At 55.2% G+C, this 17,819-nt stretch overlaps 2 protein-coding genes across 9 annotated transcripts in view; one reads left to right on the plus strand and one right to left on the minus strand.

The window, feature by feature from the left end:
- KALRN (kalirin RhoGEF kinase) overlaps positions 1 to 17,819 on the minus strand; it is a 346,094-nt gene that overhangs the window by 167,367 nt on the left and 160,908 nt on the right. For 6 of the 8 annotated variants that reach the window (XM_075316995.1, XM_075316994.1, XM_075316993.1 and 3 more), the window contains one exon: positions 7,794 to 8,062. In XM_075316995.1, the coding sequence (XP_075173110.1) occupies positions 7,794 to 8,062 (269 nt within the window). Of the gene's footprint in view, positions 1 to 7,793; positions 8,063 to 13,098; positions 13,184 to 13,430; positions 13,733 to 17,819 lie in introns of those variants that run through there. The other 2 variants (XM_075316998.1, XM_075316999.1) reach the window with 2 other exon arrangements.
- The window catches only part of CCDC14 (coiled-coil domain containing 14), a 323,631-nt gene that overhangs the window by 14,786 nt on the left and 291,026 nt on the right, over positions 1 to 17,819 (plus strand). The window lies entirely within an intron of this gene.

Raw genomic sequence — 17,819 nt, forward strand, 5'->3', positions numbered from 1 at the left:
ATAATATAATGGATGGTGGCCTCTGCTGGTGGCGGGTGATAATACATTGGATGGCGCCCTCTGCTGGTGGCGGGTGATAATACATTGGATGGCGCCCTCTGCTGGTGGCGGGTGATAATACACTGGATGGTGCCCTCTGCTGGTGGCGGGTGATAATATAATGGACTGTGCCCTCTGCTGGTGGCGGGTGATAATACATTGGATGGCGCCCTCTGCTGGTGGCGGGTGATAATATAATGGATGGCGCCCTCTGCTGCTGGCGGGTGATAATATAATGGATGGTGCCCTCTGCTGGTGGCGGGTGATAATATAATGGATGGCGCCCTCTGCTGGTGGTGGGTGATAATATAATAGATGGTGCCCTCTGCTGGTGGCGGGTGATAATACATTGGATGGCGCCCTCTGCTGATGGCGGGTGATAATACATTGGATGGCGCCCTCTGCTGGTGGCGGGTGATAATACATTGGATGGTGCCCTCTGCTGGTGGCGGGTGATAATATAATGGACTGTGCCCTCTGCTGGTGGCGGGTGATAATACATTGGATGGCGCCCTCTGCTGGTGGCGGGTGATAATATAATGGATGGCGCCCTCTGCTGCTGGCGGGTGATAATATAATGGATGGCGCCCTCTGCTGGTGGCGGGTGATAATACATTGGATGGCGCCCTCTGCTGGTGGCGGGTGATAATATAATGGATGGTGCCCTCTGCTGCTGGCGGGTGATAATATAATGGATGGTGCCCTCTGCTGGTGGCGGGTGATAATATAATGGATGGCGCCCTCTGCTGGTGGCGGGTGATAATACATTGGATGGCGCCCTCTGCTAGTGGCGGGTGATAATATAATGGATGGCGCCCTCTGCTGGTGGCGGGTGATAATACATTGGATGGCGCCCTCTGCTGGTGGCGGGTGATAATACATTGGATGGCGCCCTCTGCTGGTGGCGGGTGATAATATAATGGATGGCGCCCTCTGCTGGTGGCGGGTGATAATACATTGGATGGCGCCCTCTGCTGGTGGCGGGTGATAATACATTGGATGGTGCCCTCTGCTGGTGGCGGGTGATAATACACTGGATGGTGCCCTCTGCTGGTGGCGGGTGATAATACACTGGATGGCGCCCTCTGCTGGTGGCGGGTGATAATATAATAGATGGTGCCCTCTGCTGGTGGCGGCTGATAATATAATGGATGGTGGCCTCTGCTGGTGGCGGGTGATAATATAATAGATGGTGCCCTCTGCTGGTGGCGGGTGATAATATAATGGATGGTGCCCTCTGCTGGTGGCGGGTGATAATATAATGGATGGCGCCCTCTGCTGCTGGCGGGTGATAATACATTGGATGGCGCCCTCTGCTGGTGGTGGGTGATAATATAATAGATGGTGCCCTCTGCTGGTGGCGGGTGATAATATAATGGATGGCGCCCTCTGCTGGTGGCGGGTGATAATACACTGGATGGCGCCCTCTGCTGGTGGCGGGTGATAATACACTGGATGGCGCCCTCTGCTGGTGGTGGGTAATAATATAATGGATGGCGCCCTCTGCTGGTGGCGGGTGATAATACATTGGATGGCGCCCTCTGCTGGTGGTGGGTGATAATACATTGGATGGCGCCCTCTGCTGGTGGTGGGTGATAATACATTGGATGGCGCCCTCTGCTGGTGGCGGGTGATAATATAATGGATGGTGCCCTCTGCTGGTGGCGGGTGATAATATAATGGATGGCGCCCTCTGCTGGTGGCGGGTGATAATATAATGGATGGCGCCCTCTGCTGGTGGCGGGTGATAATACACTGGATGGCGCCCTCTGCTGGTGGTGGGTGATAATACATTGGATGGCGCCCTCTGCTGGTGGTGGGTGATAATACACTGGATGGCGCCCTCTGCTGGTGGCGGGTGATAATACATTGGATGGCGCCCTCTGCTGGTGGTGGGTGATAATACATTGGATGGCGCCCTCTGCTGGTGGTGGGTGATAATACATTGGATGGCGCCCTCTGCTGGTGGTGGGTGATAATACATTGGATGGCGCCCTCTGCTGGTGGCGGGTGATAATATAATGGATGGTGCCCTCTGCTGGTGGCGGGTGATAATATAATGGATGGCGCCCTCTGCTGGTGGCGGGTGATAATATAATGGATGGCGCCCTCTGCTGGTGGCGGGTGATAATACACTGGATGGCGCCCTCTGCTGGTGGCGGGTGATAATATAATGGATGGTGCCCTCTGCTGGTGGCGGGTGATAATATAATGGATGGTGCCCTCTGCTGGTGGCGGGTGATAATACACTGGATGGCGCCCTCTGCTGGTGGCGGGTGATAATACACTGGATGGCGCCCTCTGCTGCTGGCGGGTGATAATACATTGGATGGTGCCCTCTGCTGGTGGCGGGTGATAATACACTGGATGGCGCCCTCTGCTGCTGGCGGGTGATAATATAATGGATGGTGCCCTCTGCTGGTGGCGGGTGATAATACAATGGATGGTGGCCTCTGCTGGTGGTGGGTGATAATACATTGGATGGCGCCCTCTGCTGGTGGCGGGTGATAATACACTGGATGGCGCCCTCTGCTGGTGGCGGGTGATAATACATTGGATGGCGCCCTCTGCTGGTGGTGGGTGATAATACATTGGATGGCGCCCTCTGCTGGTGGTGGGTGATAATATAATGGATGGTGCCCTCTGCTGGTGGTGGGTGATAATACATTGGATGGCGCCCTCTGCTGGTGGCGGGTGATAATACACTGGATGGCGCCCTCTGCTGGTGGCGGGTGATAATATAATGGATGGTGCCCTCTGCTGGTGGCGGGTGATAATACATTGGATGGCGCCCTCTGCTGGTGGCGGGTGATAATATAATGGATGGCGCCCTCTGCTGGTGATAATATAATGGATGGTGCCCTCTGCTGGTGGCGGGTGATAATATAATTGATGGCGCCCTCTGCTGGTGGCGGGTGATAATATAATGGATGGTGCCCTCTGCTGGTGGCGGGTGATAATATAATGGATGGTGCCCTCTGCTGGTGGCGGGTGATAATATAATGGATGGCGCCCTCTGCTGGTGGCGGGTGATAATATAATGGATGGCGCCCTCTGCTGGTGGCGGGTGATAATACATTGGATGGTGCCCTCTGCTGGTGGTGGGTGATAATATAATGGATGATGGCCTCTGCTGGTGGCGGGTGATAATATAATGGATGGCGCCCTCTGCTGGTGGTGGGTGAAAATACACTGGATGGCGCCCTCTGCTGGTGGCGGGTGATAATATAATGGATGATGGCCTCTGCTGGTGGCGGGTGATAATATAATGGATGGCGCCCTCTGCTGGTGGCGGGTGATAATACACTGGATGGCGCCCTCTGCTGGTGGTGGGTGATAATACATTGGATGGTGCCCTCTGCTGGTGGTGGGTGATAATATAATGGATGATGGCCTCTGCTGGTGGCGGGTGATAATATAATGGATGGCGCCCTCTGCTGGTGGCGGGTGATAATACACTGGATGGCGCCCTCTGCTGGTGGCGGGTGATAATACATTGGATGGTGCCCTCTGCTAGTGGCGGGTGATAATACAATGGATGGCGCCCTCTGCTGCTGGTGGGTGATAATATAATGGATGGTGCCCTCTGCTAGTGGCGGGTGATAATATAATGGATGGTGGCCTCTGCTGGTGGCGGGTGATAATATAATGGATGGTGCCCTCTGCTGGTGGCGGGTGATAATACACTGGATGGCGCCCTCTGCTGGTGGTGGGTGATAATACACTGGATGGCGCCCTCTGCTGGTGGCGGGTGATAATACATTGGATGGTGCCCTCTGCTGGTGGCGGGTGATAATACAATGGATGGCGCCCTCTGCTGCTGGTGGGTGATAATATAATGGATGGCGCCCTCTGCTGCTGGCGGGTGATAATATAATGGATGGCGCCCTCTGCTGGTGGCGGGTGATAATACATTGGATGGCGCCCTCTGCTGGTGGTGGGTGATAATACATTGGATGGCGCCCTCTGCTGCTGGCGGGTGATAATACATTGGATGGCGCCCTCTGCTGGTGGCGGGTGATAATACATTGGATGGCGCCCTCTGCTGGTGGCGGGTGATAATACATTGGATGGTGCCCTCTGCTGGTGGCGGGTGATAATACAATGGATGGCGCCCTCTGCTGCTGGTGGGTGATAATATAATGGATGGCGCCCTCTGCTGCTGGTGGGTGATAATATAATGGATGGCGCCCTCTGCTGCTGGCGGGTGATAATACAATGGATGGCGCCCTCTGCTGCTGGTGGGTGATAATATAATGGATGGCGCCCTCTGCTGCTGGCGGGTGATAATATAATGGATGGCGCCCTCTGCTGCTGGCGGGTGATAATATAATGGATGGTGCCCTCTGCTGGTGGCGGGTGATAATATAATGGATGGTGCCCTCTGCTGGTGGCGGGTGATAATATAATGGATGGCACCCTCTGCTGCTGGCGGGTGATAATACATTGGATGGTGCCCTCTGCTGGTGGCGGGTGATAATATAATGGATGGCGCCCTCTGCTGGTGGCGGGTGATAATATAATGGATGGCGCCCTCTGCTGGTGGCGGGTGATAATATAATGGATGGTGCCCTCTGCTGGTGGCGGGTGATAATATAATGGATGGTGCCCTCTGCTGGTGGCGGGTGATAATATAATGGATGGCGCCCTCTGCTGGTGGCGGGTGATAATACATTGGATGGTGCCCTCTGCTGGTGGCGGGTGATAATACATTGGATGGTGCCCTCTGCTGGTGGCGGGTGATAATACATTGGATGGTGCCCTCTGCTGGTGGCGGGTGATAATATAATGGATGGTGCCCTCTGCTGCTGGCGGGTGATAATACACTGGATGGCGCCCTCTGCTGGTGGCGGGTGATAATACATTGGATGGCGCCCTCTGCTGGTGGCGGGTGATAATATAATGGATGGCGCCCTCTGCTGGTGGCGGGTGATAATATAATGGATGGTGCCCTCTGCTGGTGGCGGGTGATAATATAATGGATGGCGCCCTCTGCTGGTGGCGGGTGATAATATAATGGATGGTGCCCTCTGCTGGTGGCGGGTGATAATATAATAGATGGTGCCCTCTGCTGGTGGCGGGTGATAATATAATGGATGGCGCCCTCTGCTGGTGGCGGGTGATAATATAATGGATGGCGCCCTCTGCTGGTGGCGGGTGATAATACACTGGATGGTGCCCTCTGCTGGTGGCGGGTGATAATATAATGGATGGTGCCCTCTGCTGGTGGCGGGTGATAATATAATGGATGGTGGCCTCTGCTGGTGGCGGGTGATAATACACTGGATGGTGCCCTCTGCTGGTGGTGGGTGATAATATAATGGATGGTGCCCTCTGCTGGTGGCGGGTGATAATATAATGGATGGTGGCCTCTGCTGCTGGCGGGTGATAATACATTGGATGGCGCCCTCTGCTGGTGGCGGGTGATAATACATTGGATGGCGCCCTCTGCTGGTGGTGGGTGATAATATAATGGATGGTGCCCTCTGCTGGTGGCGGGTGATAATACATTGGATGGCGCCCTCTGCTGGTGGCGGGTGATAATACATTGGATGGTGCCCTCTGCTGGTGGCGGGTGATAATATAATGGATGGTGGCCTCTGCTGGTGGCGGGTGATAATACACTGGATGGTGCCCTCTGCTGGTGGTGGGTGATAATATAATGGATGGTGCCCTCTGCTGGTGGTGGGTGATAATACATTGGATGGCGCCCTCTGCTGGTGGTGGGTGATAATACATTGGATGGTGCCCTCTGCTGGTGGCGGGTGATAATATAATGGATGGTGGCCTCTGCTGCTGGCGGGTGATAATACATTGGATGGCGCCCTCTGCTGGTGGCGGGTGATAATACATTGGATGGCGCCCTCTGCTGGTGGTGGGTGATAATATAATGGATGGTGCCCTCTGCTGGTGGCGGGTGATAATACATTGGATGGCGCCCTCTGCTGGTGGCGGGTGATAATACATTGGATGGCGCCCTCTGCTGGTGGCGGGTGATAATATAATGGATGGTGCCCTCTGCTGGTGGCGGGTGATAATATAATGGATGGTGGCCTCTGCTGGTGGCGGGTGATAATACACTGGATGGTGCCCTCTGCTGGTGGTGGGTGATAATATAATGGATGGTGCCCTCTGCTGGTGGTGGGTGATAATACATTGGATGGCGCCCTCTGCTGGTGGTGGGTGATAATACATTGGATGGTGCCCTCTGCTGGTGGCGGGTGATAATATAATGGATGGTGCCCTCTGCTGGTGGCGGGTGATAATATAATGGATGGTGGCCTCTGCTGGTGGCGGGTGATAATACATTGGATGGCGCCCTCTGCTGGTGGCGGGTGATAATACATTGGATGGCGCCCTCTGCTGGTGGCGGGTGATAATACACTGGATGGTGCCCTCTGCTGGTGGCGGGTGATAATATAATGGACTGTGCCCTCTGCTGGTGGCGGGTGATAATACATTGGATGGCGCCCTCTGCTGGTGGCGGGTGATAATATAATGGATGGCGCCCTCTGCTGCTGGCGGGTGATAATATAATGGATGGTGCCCTCTGCTGGTGGCGGGTGATAATATAATGGATGGCGCCCTCTGCTGGTGGTGGGTGATAATATAATAGATGGTGCCCTCTGCTGGTGGCGGGTGATAATACATTGGATGGCGCCCTCTGCTGATGGCGGGTGATAATACATTGGATGGCGCCCTCTGCTGGTGGCGGGTGATAATACATTGGATGGTGCCCTCTGCTGGTGGCGGGTGATAATATAATGGACTGTGCCCTCTGCTGGTGGCGGGTGATAATACATTGGATGGCGCCCTCTGCTGGTGGCGGGTGATAATATAATGGATGGCGCCCTCTGCTGCTGGCGGGTGATAATATAATGGATGGCGCCCTCTGCTGGTGGCGGGTGATAATACATTGGATGGCGCCCTCTGCTGGTGGCGGGTGATAATATAATGGATGGCGCCCTCTGCTGCTGGCGGGTGATAATACATTGGATGGCGCCCTCTGCTGGTGGTGGGTGATAATACACTGGATGGCGCCCTCTGCTGCTGGCGGGTAATAATACATTGGATGGCGCCCTCTGCTGCTGGCGGGTGATAATACACTGGATGGTGCCCTCTGCTGGTGGCGGGTAATAATACACTGGATGGCGCCCTCTGCTGCTGGCGGGTGATAATACATTGGATGGCGCCCTCTGCTGCTGGCGGGTGATAATACATTGGATGGCGCCCTCTGCTGCTGGCGGGTGATAATACATTGGATGGCACCCTCTGCTGCTGGCGGGTGATAATACACTGGATGGTGCCCTCTGCTGCTGGCGGGTGATAATACATTGGATGGCGCCCTCTGCTGCTGGCGGGTGATAATACACTGGATGGTGCCCTCTGCTGGTGGCGGGTAATAATACACTGGATGGCGCCCTCTGCTGCTGGCGGGTGATAATACATTGGATGGCGCCCTCTGCTGCTGGCGGGTGATAATACATTGGATGGCGCCCTCTGCTGCTGGCGGGTGATAATACATTGGATGGCACCCTCTGCTGCTGGCGGGTGATAATACACTGGATGGCGCCCTCTGCTGCTGGCGGGTGATAATACATTGGATGGCGCCCTCTGCTGCTGGCGGGTGATAATACACTGGATGGTGCCCTCTGCTGGTGGCGGGTGATAATACATTGGATGGCGCCCTCTGCTGCTGGCGGGTGATAATACACTGGATGGCGCCCTCTGCTGCTGGCGGGGGAGTGTCGCACCTCGTCGGCGCTGTCGCCCTGCGGCGTGGTGTCGTCGTTGGCTCGGGGGGAGCCCAGGTTGCCGGCTCGCTTCTTCTGCTTCTTGACGCTGCTCTCGGCTTTGCCGCTGTTCAGCCGCCGCACCGGACTGGTCAGCCACTTCTTCAGCGTGTTGGTGGAGCGTTTGGGCCCCGGCGAGCTCTGGATGGAGTTCAGCGAGGATTGCGGCTGTAAATTGGCCACCGAGTCGGATTTTCCACCATTTTCTCCCCCCGAGACAGAAAAAGCATCTGCAAAGAATAAACGTGGGAGGTGAGAAACATCCACCGCAAACGAGGAGCGGACGCCCCGAGCAGTGACCGCCGCGGGCGCAGCCTGGGGCTCCGGACAACCACTGCGCGCCCTATGGTCTATTCTCCAGGGAAAGGGAAATGATGCATTGTGGGACACCGGAGCAGCGGGTGGATACAGGGGGCCCCGGCCGCTGCTGCCCTCCGCTCTGTGTCTGCCCGGACACAAACGAGGTCACCGCAAATTAATGATTAACCCTTCACCAGCTGCGCTCTGACCCGATGACCGCAGAGAGGGGCTGACGTGTCTGGTTATCAAGGACAAATCCTGCACTGACCACAGCCGACGGGGGCGCAAGTGGCAAACGGGGGGGGGGTGGGGGAGATGGGGGACCCCACTGACACATTGTAACAAGGCAGCAGAGGCTGAGAAGCCGGAGACCACGAGGTGGTCTGCAGCACTCCCCTGTTCATGGCTACTAGGAAAGCTGTGTGACTACTAACGTGGCCGCCATGACTGGAAATACCGGCAGCTGACGCCCGCAGAGGGAATCCAAACAGTCACAGGGGAGGAGTCACCGCAATCCAACAGTCCCAGGGGAGGAGTCACCGCAATCCAAGTCACAGGGGAGGAGTCACCGCAATCCAACAGTCACAGGGGAGGAGTCACCGCAATCCAACAGTCACAGGGGAGGAGTCACCGCAATCCAAACTTTACAGCAGGAAGAGATGATACAGCATCCATCATCAGTACCACAGGCTGAGATACAGTAGTTCAGCAAACAGGAGAGGATGAGATACACAGGGGAGGATGAGATGCACAGGAGAGGATGAGATGCACAGGAGAGGATGAGATGCACAGGAGAGGATGAGATACACAGGAGAGGATGAGATGCACAGGAGAGGATGAGATGCACAGGAGAGGATGAGATACACAGGGGAGGATGAGATGCACAGGAGAGGATGAGATGCACAGGAGAGGATGAGATGCACAGGAGAGGATGAGATGCACAGGAGAAGATGAGATGCACAGGAGAGGATGAGATGCACAGGAGAGGATGAGATGCACAGGAGAGGATGAGATACACAGGGGAGGATGAGATGCACAGGAGAGGATGAGATGCACAGGAGAGGATGAGATGCACAGGAGAGGATGAGATGCACAGGAGAAGATGAGATGCACAGGAGAGGATGAGATGCAAAGGAGAAGATGAGATACACAGGAGAAGATGAGATGCACAGGAGAAGATGAGATGCACAGGAGAGGATGAGATGCACAGGAGAAAATGAGATGCACAGGAGAAAATGAGATGCACAGGAGAGGATGAGATGCACAGGAGAGGATGAGATGCACAGGAGAGGATGAGATGCACAGGAGAGGATGAGATGCACAGGAGAGGATGAGATGCACAGGAGAGGATGAGATGCACAGGAGAAGATGAGATGCACAGGAGAGGATGAGATGCACAGGAGAAGATGAGATGCACAGGAGAAGATGAGATGCACAGGAGAAGATGAGATGCACAGGAGAAGATGAGATACAAAGGAGAAGATGAGATACAAAGGAGAAGATGAGATACACAGGAGAAGATGAGATACACAGGAGAGGATGAGATGCACAGCACACAGGAGAGGATGAGATACACAGGGGAGGATGAGATACACAGGGGAGGATGAGATACACAGGGGAGGATGAGATACACGGCACACAGGAGAGGATGAGATGCACAGGAGAGGATGAGATGCACAGGAGAGGATGAGATACACAGGAGAAGATGAGATACACAGGAGAAGATGAGATGCAAAGCACACAGGGGAGGATGAGATACACAGGGGAGGATGAGATACACAGGAGAGGATGAGATACACAGAAGAGGATGAGATACACAGAAGAGGATGAGATACACAGAAGAGGATGAGATACATGGCTCAGCACACAAGCGGATGAGATACAGCAGCTCAGCAGACCGTAACACACACAGTGGTTACATACAGTTACAGGCTGGAAGAACGGCAGCTGGTTACATGCAGTTACAGGCTGGAAGAACGGCAGCTGGTTACATGCAGTTACAGGCTGGAAGAATGGCAGCTGGTTACATGCAGTTAGCCAGCAGATTGAAAAATATTACAATTTTAGACTCCTCGGTGGTTCATATCGTTCAATAACAACAGTAACTGAAAATTGGTAAACAGCTGAGGTCTCGTTATCAGGCGATAGACCAGGGTAGACCGGAGTAATCTGGAAAGATATTACCATCTATTCAGCGGGCGTGGTTATATAGTGCGATATGTAGTGTAATATATTATACCGTCATATAATGGACTGGTATATTCTGGAGTGGAACATCACAGTTTCATCGCTTTTTTAGGTTGAAGGTAGAAAGATCCATCAAATTCATCCTTGAGCCGAGCAAGTTCATCCACAGGAAGGTTATTTGCCACATAATAGGTGAAAATCCTTCCAGCCTCCACAATCAGCCTGACTCCTCATCTCCTCCCCGAATCTACTGCCCATAACCTATCCTATTATCAAGAAAAGAGTCCAGGCCTCCATGTAGTGAATCAATCACATCATGTGCAGAGAGGTCCATAATCTCACTGCTCTTACAGTAAAGAATCCACAGTCTCCCTGCTGGAATGCTATGAAATTAAGGTCACTGCTCTTACAGTAAAGAATCTATAGTTTCGCTGCTCGTATACTAAAGAATTAAGGTAATTGCTCTTACGGTAAAGAATCCACAGTCTCCCTGCTGGAATGCTATGAAATTAAGGTCACTGCTCTTACAGTAAAAATCTATAGTTTCGCTGCTCGTATACTAAAGAATTAAGGTAATTGCTCTTACAGTAAAGAATCCACAGTCTCGCTGCTGGAATGCTATGAAATTAAGGTCATTGCTCTTACAGTAAAGAATCTATAGTCTCGCTGCTCGTATACTAAAGAATTAAGGTAATTGCTCTTACGGTAAAGAATCCACAGTCTCGCTGCTCTTACAGTAAAGAATCCACAGTCTCGCTGCTCTTACAGTAAAGAATCCACAGTCTCGCTGCTCTTACAGTAAAGAATCCACAGTCTCGCTGCTCTTACAGTAAAGAATCCACAGTCTCGCTGCTCTTACAGGAAAGAATCCACAGTCTCGCTGCTCTTACAGGAAAGAATCCACAGTCTCGCTGCTCTTACAGGAAAGAATCCACAGTCTCGCTGCTCTTACAGGAAAGAATCCACAGTCTCGCTGCTCTTACAGGAAAGAATCCACAGTCTCGCTGCTCTTACAGGAAAGAATCCACAGTCTCGCTGCTCTTACAGTAAAGAATCCACAGTCTCGCTGCTCTTACAGGAAAGAATCCACAGTCTCGCTGCTCTTACAGGAAAGAATCCACAGTCTCGCTGCTCTTACAGGAAAGAATCCACAGTCTCGCTGCTCTTACAGGAAAGAATCCACAGTCTCGCTGCTCTTACAGGAAAGAATCCACAGTCTCGCTGCTCTTACAGGAAAGAATCCACAGTCTCGCTGCTCTTACAGGAAAGAATCCACAGTCTCGCTGCTCTTACAGGAAAGAATCCACAGTCTCGCTGCTCTTACAGGAAAGAATCCACAGTCTCGCTGCTCTTACAGGAAAGAATCCACAGTCTCGCTGCTCTTACAGGAAAGAATCCACAGTCTCGCTGCTCTTACAGGAAAGAATCCACAGTCTCGCTGCTCTTACAGTAAAGAATCCACAGTCTCGCTGCTCTTACAGTAAAGAATCCACAGTCTCGCTGCTCTCATAGTAAAGAATCTGTGTGTGCGATTATGATTAAGCCTTCTTTCCTCTATATGTAGTGGACGCCTCCTTGCTTCCCTTAGGTGTAGTGATCACTATACAGATCTCTGTACTGTCCCCGCATATAATTTGACATTACAATATGATCGCACCTCCGCTGTTGTTTTTGTAAATGATTAACCCCCAATAACCCGTCTTCTGCAGTCCCCATTCCCAGAATATCCCTGGCCGCTCTTCTGGGCCCCCGATCTGGTTCAGCTCTGTCCTTATACGCAGGGGCTCAGTACAGGACACAGTATAGAAGTGCGGCCGCTCTCGTGACTGGAGAGAGGAAAACGTTTTTCAGCGAGAGTTTCCCCATTATACAGGTTATTCCTCTGCCCGAGTGCAGCTCCGCAGTTATCACGTTACACTTAACTGTCATTTCTCAGCCCGAGCCTCCAGAAATCTGCTGTAAAATCATCCCCTGCCTCCTGCCAGGTGTAATGTGCTGCGAGGTCCACTACTGGTGCAGTGTAATGTCCTGTACTGGTGCAGTGTAATATCCTGTACTGGTGCAGTGTAATGTCCTGTACTGGTGCAGTGTAATATCTTGTACTGGTGCAGTGTAATGTCCTGTACTGGTGCAGTGTAATGTCCTGTAATGGTGCAGAGTAATGTCCTGTACTGGTGCAGTGTAATATCTTGTACTGGTGCAGTGTAATGTCCTGTACTGGTGCAGTGTAATGTCCTGTAATGGTGCAGTGTAATGTCCTGTACTGGTGCAGAGTAATGTCTTGTACTGGTGCAGTGTAATGTCCTGTACTGGTGCAGTGTAATGTCCTGTACTGGTGCAGTGTAATGTCCTGTACTGGTGCAGTGTAATGTCCTGTACTGGTGCAGTGTAATGTCCTGTACTGGTGCAGTGTAATGTCCTGTAATGGTGCAGAGTAATGTCCTGTACTGGTGCAGAGTAATGTCTTGTACTGGTGCAGTGTAATGTCCTGTACTGGTGCAGTGTAATGTCCTGTACTGGTGCAGTGTAATGTCCTGTACTGGTGCAGTGTAATGTCCTGTACTGGTGCAGTGTAATGTCCTGTACTGGTGCAGTGTAATGTCCTGTACTGGTGCAGTGTAATGTCTTGCACTGGTACAGTGTAATGTGCTGCGATGTCCTGTACTGGTGCAGTGTAATGTGCGGTGATGTCCTGTACTGGCGCAGTGTAATTTGCGGTGACGTCCTGTACTGCTGCAGTGTAATGGTGCAGTGTTGCCCCCTGTGATCATGCACTGACCTGTGATGTGCAGCACCCAGCCCCGTGCCGCCGCCATGCTCTCCCCTCTGTCCCGGCACAATGATTGCTCGGCGCTGACTCCTCGGCTCAGGTACTGGCGGGTGGAGTCTTCCTCACTATTAATAAGTGGGATTATGACTGGGCGCTACCTGCACTGACTGACGGCTCCACAGATCCACACACAATATTACAACTGGTGGAACGGAGATCACTGGGATCACACGACCAACACTGCAAGAAGTAACAGTTACCAGCAACTCGCCGCACCGTGAGGGATCCCAACATGTGACACACAGAGAACAAAATCCATCCTAGCCCCCAAATATACTCACACGTCCCCCTCTGCGCCTCCAGGGGCAGCCCTGCGGTTCCGAGCGGCCGCCTCCCTGCGTCTCCCATCTTCTGTCATTCCTGCAGATATTACGCGGCTGATTTACGAGGACGACTCCTGACAGATGGTTGTAAATTCTAGTCTCGTTGAACAGCGGCCGGGGAATAAACGATAATCGCGTCTTTTACTGGGATCGCTGTAAAACCTGATATTCTGGCAGCGAGAAGGAAATGTAATCCTATAAACGCAGCAATCACACCAGCGCTCAGCGGCCGCGGATCATCACTAAAGTCTAATTAGCATCCCGCGACCGACGCTGCACCATGGAGGCCGGACCCGTCTCCTACAACACCCGGCCGTCCAGGGTCCGGCCCAGAGCACTCCCCCCGTCCAGGGTCCGGCCCAGAGCTCCCCCCCCATCCAGGGTCCGGCCCAGAGCTCCCCCCATCCAGGGTCCGGCCCAGAGCTCCCCCCATCCAGGGTCCGGCCCAGAGCTCCCCCCATCCAGGGTCCGGCCCAGAGCTCCCCCCATCCAGGGTCCGGCCCAGAGCTCCCCCCATCCAGGGTCCGGCCCAGAGCACTCCCCCCGTCCAGGGTCCGGCCCAGAGCACTCCCCCCATCCAGGGTCCGGCCCAGAGCTCCCCCCCATCCAGGGTCCGGCCCAGAGCACTCCCCCCGTCCAGGGTCCGGCCCAGAGCTCCCCCCCATCCAGGGTCCGGCCCAGAGCTCCCCCCATCCAGGGTCCGGCCCAGAGCACTCCCCCCGTCCAGGGTCCGGCCCAGAGCTCCCCCCCCATCCAGGGTCCGGCCCAGAGCTCCCCCCCCATCCAGGGTCCGGCCCAGAGCTCCCCCCCCATCCAGGGTCCGGCCCAGAGCTCCCCCCCCATCCAGGGTCCGGCCCAGAGCTCCCCCCATCCAGGGTCCGGCCCAGAGCACTCCCCCCGTCCAGGGTCCGGCCCAGAGCACTCTCCCCGTCCAGGGTCCGGCCCAGAGCACTCTCCCCGTCCAGGGTCCGGCCCAGAGCACTCTCCCCGTCCAGGGTCCGGCCCAGAGCACTCTCCCCGTCCAGGGTCCGGCCCAGAGCACTCTCCCCGTCCAGGGTCCGGCCCAGAGCACTCCCCCCATCCAGGGTCCGGCCCAGAGCTCCCCCCATCCAGGGTCCGGCCCAGAGCACTCCCCCCGTCCAGGGTCCGGCCCAGAGCTCCCCCCCCATCCAGGGTCCGGCCCAGAGCTCCCCCCCCATCCAGGGTCCGGCCCAGAGCTCCCCCCCCATCCAGGGTCCGGCCCAGAGCTCCCCCCATCCAGGGTCCGGCCCAGAGCACTCCCCCCGTCCAGGGTCCGGCCCAGAGCACTCCCCCCGTCCAGGGTCCGGCCCAGAGCACTCTCCCCGTCCAGGGTCCGGCCCAGAGCACTCTCCCCGTCCAGGGTCCGGCCCAGAGCACTCTCCCCGTCCAGGGTCCGGCCCAGAGCACTCTCCCCGTCCAGGGTCCGGCCCAGAGCACTCTCCCCGTCCAGGGTCCGGCCCAGAGCACTCTCCCCGTCCAGGGTCCGGCCCAGAGCACTCCCCCCGTCCAGGGTCCGGCCCAGAGCTCCCCCCATCCAGGGTCCGGCCCAGAGCACTCCCCCCGTCCAGGGTCCGGCCCAGAGCACTCCCCCCGTCCAGGGTCCGGCCCAGAGCACTCCCCCCGTCCAGGGTCCGGCCCAGAGCTCCCCCCATCCAGGGTCCGGCCCAGAGCACTCCCCCCGTCCAGGGTCCGGCCCAGAGCACTCCCCCCATCCAGGGTCCGGCCCAGAGCACTCCCCCCGTCCAGGGTCCGGCCCAGAGCTCCCCCCATCCAGGGTCCGGCCCAGATCACTCCCCCCATCCAGGGTCCGGCCCAGAGCACTCCCCCCGTCCAGGGTCCGGCCCAGAGCTCCCCCCATCCAGGGTCCGGCCCAGATCACTCCCCCCATCCAGGGTCCGGCCCAGAGCACTCCCCCCATCCAGGGTCCGGCCCAGAGCTCCCCCCATCCAGGGTCCGGCCCAGAGCTCCCCCCATCCAGGGTCCGGCCCAGAGCTCCCCCCATCCAGGGTCCGGCCCAGAGCTCCCCCCATCCAGGGTCCGGCCCAGAGCTCCCCCCATCCAGGGTCCGGCCCAGAGCGTCCCCCCGTCCAGTAATGATCTGCAGCGATCTGTGGGGGAAACGTCTGCAGAGACTTTAACCGTTTTTCTTGCATTGGGAACGGATCCGGTCTTTTTCTTACAGGATTCGTTCTCCATAAACTCAAATGTTAAAAAACGAGTCTGGCAAAAATCAATCAATTGAAAATGGACAAAAAATTTTTGTTTGCAAAAATTTTGTGCCAATGGATCCCTACTGGATCCGCTGATTACAGGACATGACCTCTGCTGTGTCAGTCGTCACTGCGGATGTAGGACTCGTGAACCAGGAGGAACAGGATGAGCAGCCATACAGGCCCCTCCCGCACCCACATAGCTTCCTGGTGAGTCTCTGGAAAGCATCCGCCGATGACGGGAGACTCGGCAGCAGCACCGCCACCTTCACGGAGGAGCGGAATGTGGATGAACCGGTCCGGCCGCTCCGCCGTCACCGTGTTGTGCTTTGGCATCACTATGCCAGTCACATTATTGGGGGGTTGGGGTAATTCCCAGGAGACAGGGGTCGCCAGCATACGGCAGAGTTTACACAGCACGGTCGGGAGTTTTTTAGCTGCGCAGGTTTTACAGGTGTAACACGTATGAGACCGCGCAGCACAACATCGGCACAAGGCGCTGTACATCCCCCGACACCGCAGAGCGCTGCACCGAAAACACAGATCACAATCCCCCTATAGCTACAGCCAGCGCCAGCTATACATTATCATGTGACCAGATCCGAGCGCTTTACAGTGACCCCTCCTTATGTGCTGTGAGGGCAGGGTACAAAGCTCTGCAATAATGAGGATAGAGCGCAGGGTACAAAGCTCTGCAATAATGAGGATAGAGCGCTGGGTACAAAGCTCTGCAATGAGGATAGAGCGCTGGGTACAAAGCTCCGCAATGAGGATAGAGCGCAGGGTACAAAGCTCTGCAACAATGAGGATAGAGCGCTGGGTACAAAGCTCTGCAATGAGGATAGAGCGCTGGGTACAAAGCTCCGCAATGAGGATAGAGCGCTGGGTACAAAGCTCTGCAATGAGGATAGAGCGCAGGGTACAAAGCTCCGCAATGAGGATAGAGCGCTGGCCACAAAGCTCCGCAATGAGGATAGAGCGCAGGGTACAAAGCTCCGCAATGAGGATAGAAAGCTGGGTACAAAGCTCTGCAATGAGGATAGAGCGCTGGCCACAAAGCTCCGCAATGAGGATAGAGCGCCGAGTACAAAGCTCCGCAATGAGGATAGAGCGCCGAGTACAAAGCTCCGCAATGAGGATAGAGCGCAGAGTACAAAGCTCCGCAATGAGGATAGAGCGCAGAGTACAAAGCTCCGCAATGAGGATAGAGCGCAGGGTACAAAGCTCCGCAGTGAGAATAGAGCGCAGGGTACAAAGCTCCGCAATGAGGATGGAGCACAGAGTACAAAGCTCCGCAATGAGGATAGAGCGCAGGGTACAAAGCTTCGCAATGAGGATAGAGCGCTGGGTACAAAGCTCCGCAATGAGGATAGAGCGCTGGGTACAAAGCTCTGCAATGAGGATAGAGCGCAGGGTACAAAGCTCCGCAATGAGGATAGAGCGCTGGCCACAAAGCTCCGCAATGAGGATAGAGCGCAGGGTACAAAGCTCCGCAATGAGGATAGAAAGCTGGGTACAAAGCTCTGCAATGAGGATAGAGCGCTGGCCACAAAGCTCCGCAATGAGGATAGAGCGCCGAGTACAAAGCTCCGCAATGAGGATAGAGCGCCGAGTACAAAGCTCCGCAATGAGGATAGAGCGCCGAGTACAAAGCTCCGCAATGAGGATAGAGCGCAGAGTACAAAGCTCCGCAATGAGGATAGAGCGCAGAGTACAAAGCTCCGCAATGAGGATAGAGCGCAGGGTACAAAGCTCCGCAGTGAGGATAGAGCGCAGGGTACAAAGCTCCGCAATGAGGATAGAGCACAGAGTACAAAGCTCCGCAATGAGGATAGAGCGCAGGGTACAAAGCTCCGCAATGAGGATAGAGCGCAGGGTACAAAGCTCCACAATGAGGATAGAGCGCTGGGCACAAACCTCCGCAATGAGGAAAGAGCGCTGGGCACAAAGCTCCGCAATGAGGATAGAGCGCAGGGTACAAAGCTCCGCAATGAGGATAGAAAGCTGGGTACAAAGCTCTGCAATGAGGATAGAGCGCTGGCCACAAAGCTCCGCAATGAGGATAGAGCGCCGAGTACAAAGCTCCGCAATGAGGATAGAGCGCCGAGTACAAAGC

The sequence above is a fragment of the Anomaloglossus baeobatrachus genome, chromosome 7, assembly GCF_048569485.1.
Source record: "Anomaloglossus baeobatrachus isolate aAnoBae1 chromosome 7, aAnoBae1.hap1, whole genome shotgun sequence".
Classification (NCBI taxonomy): Eukaryota; Metazoa; Chordata; class Amphibia; order Anura; family Aromobatidae; genus Anomaloglossus; species Anomaloglossus baeobatrachus.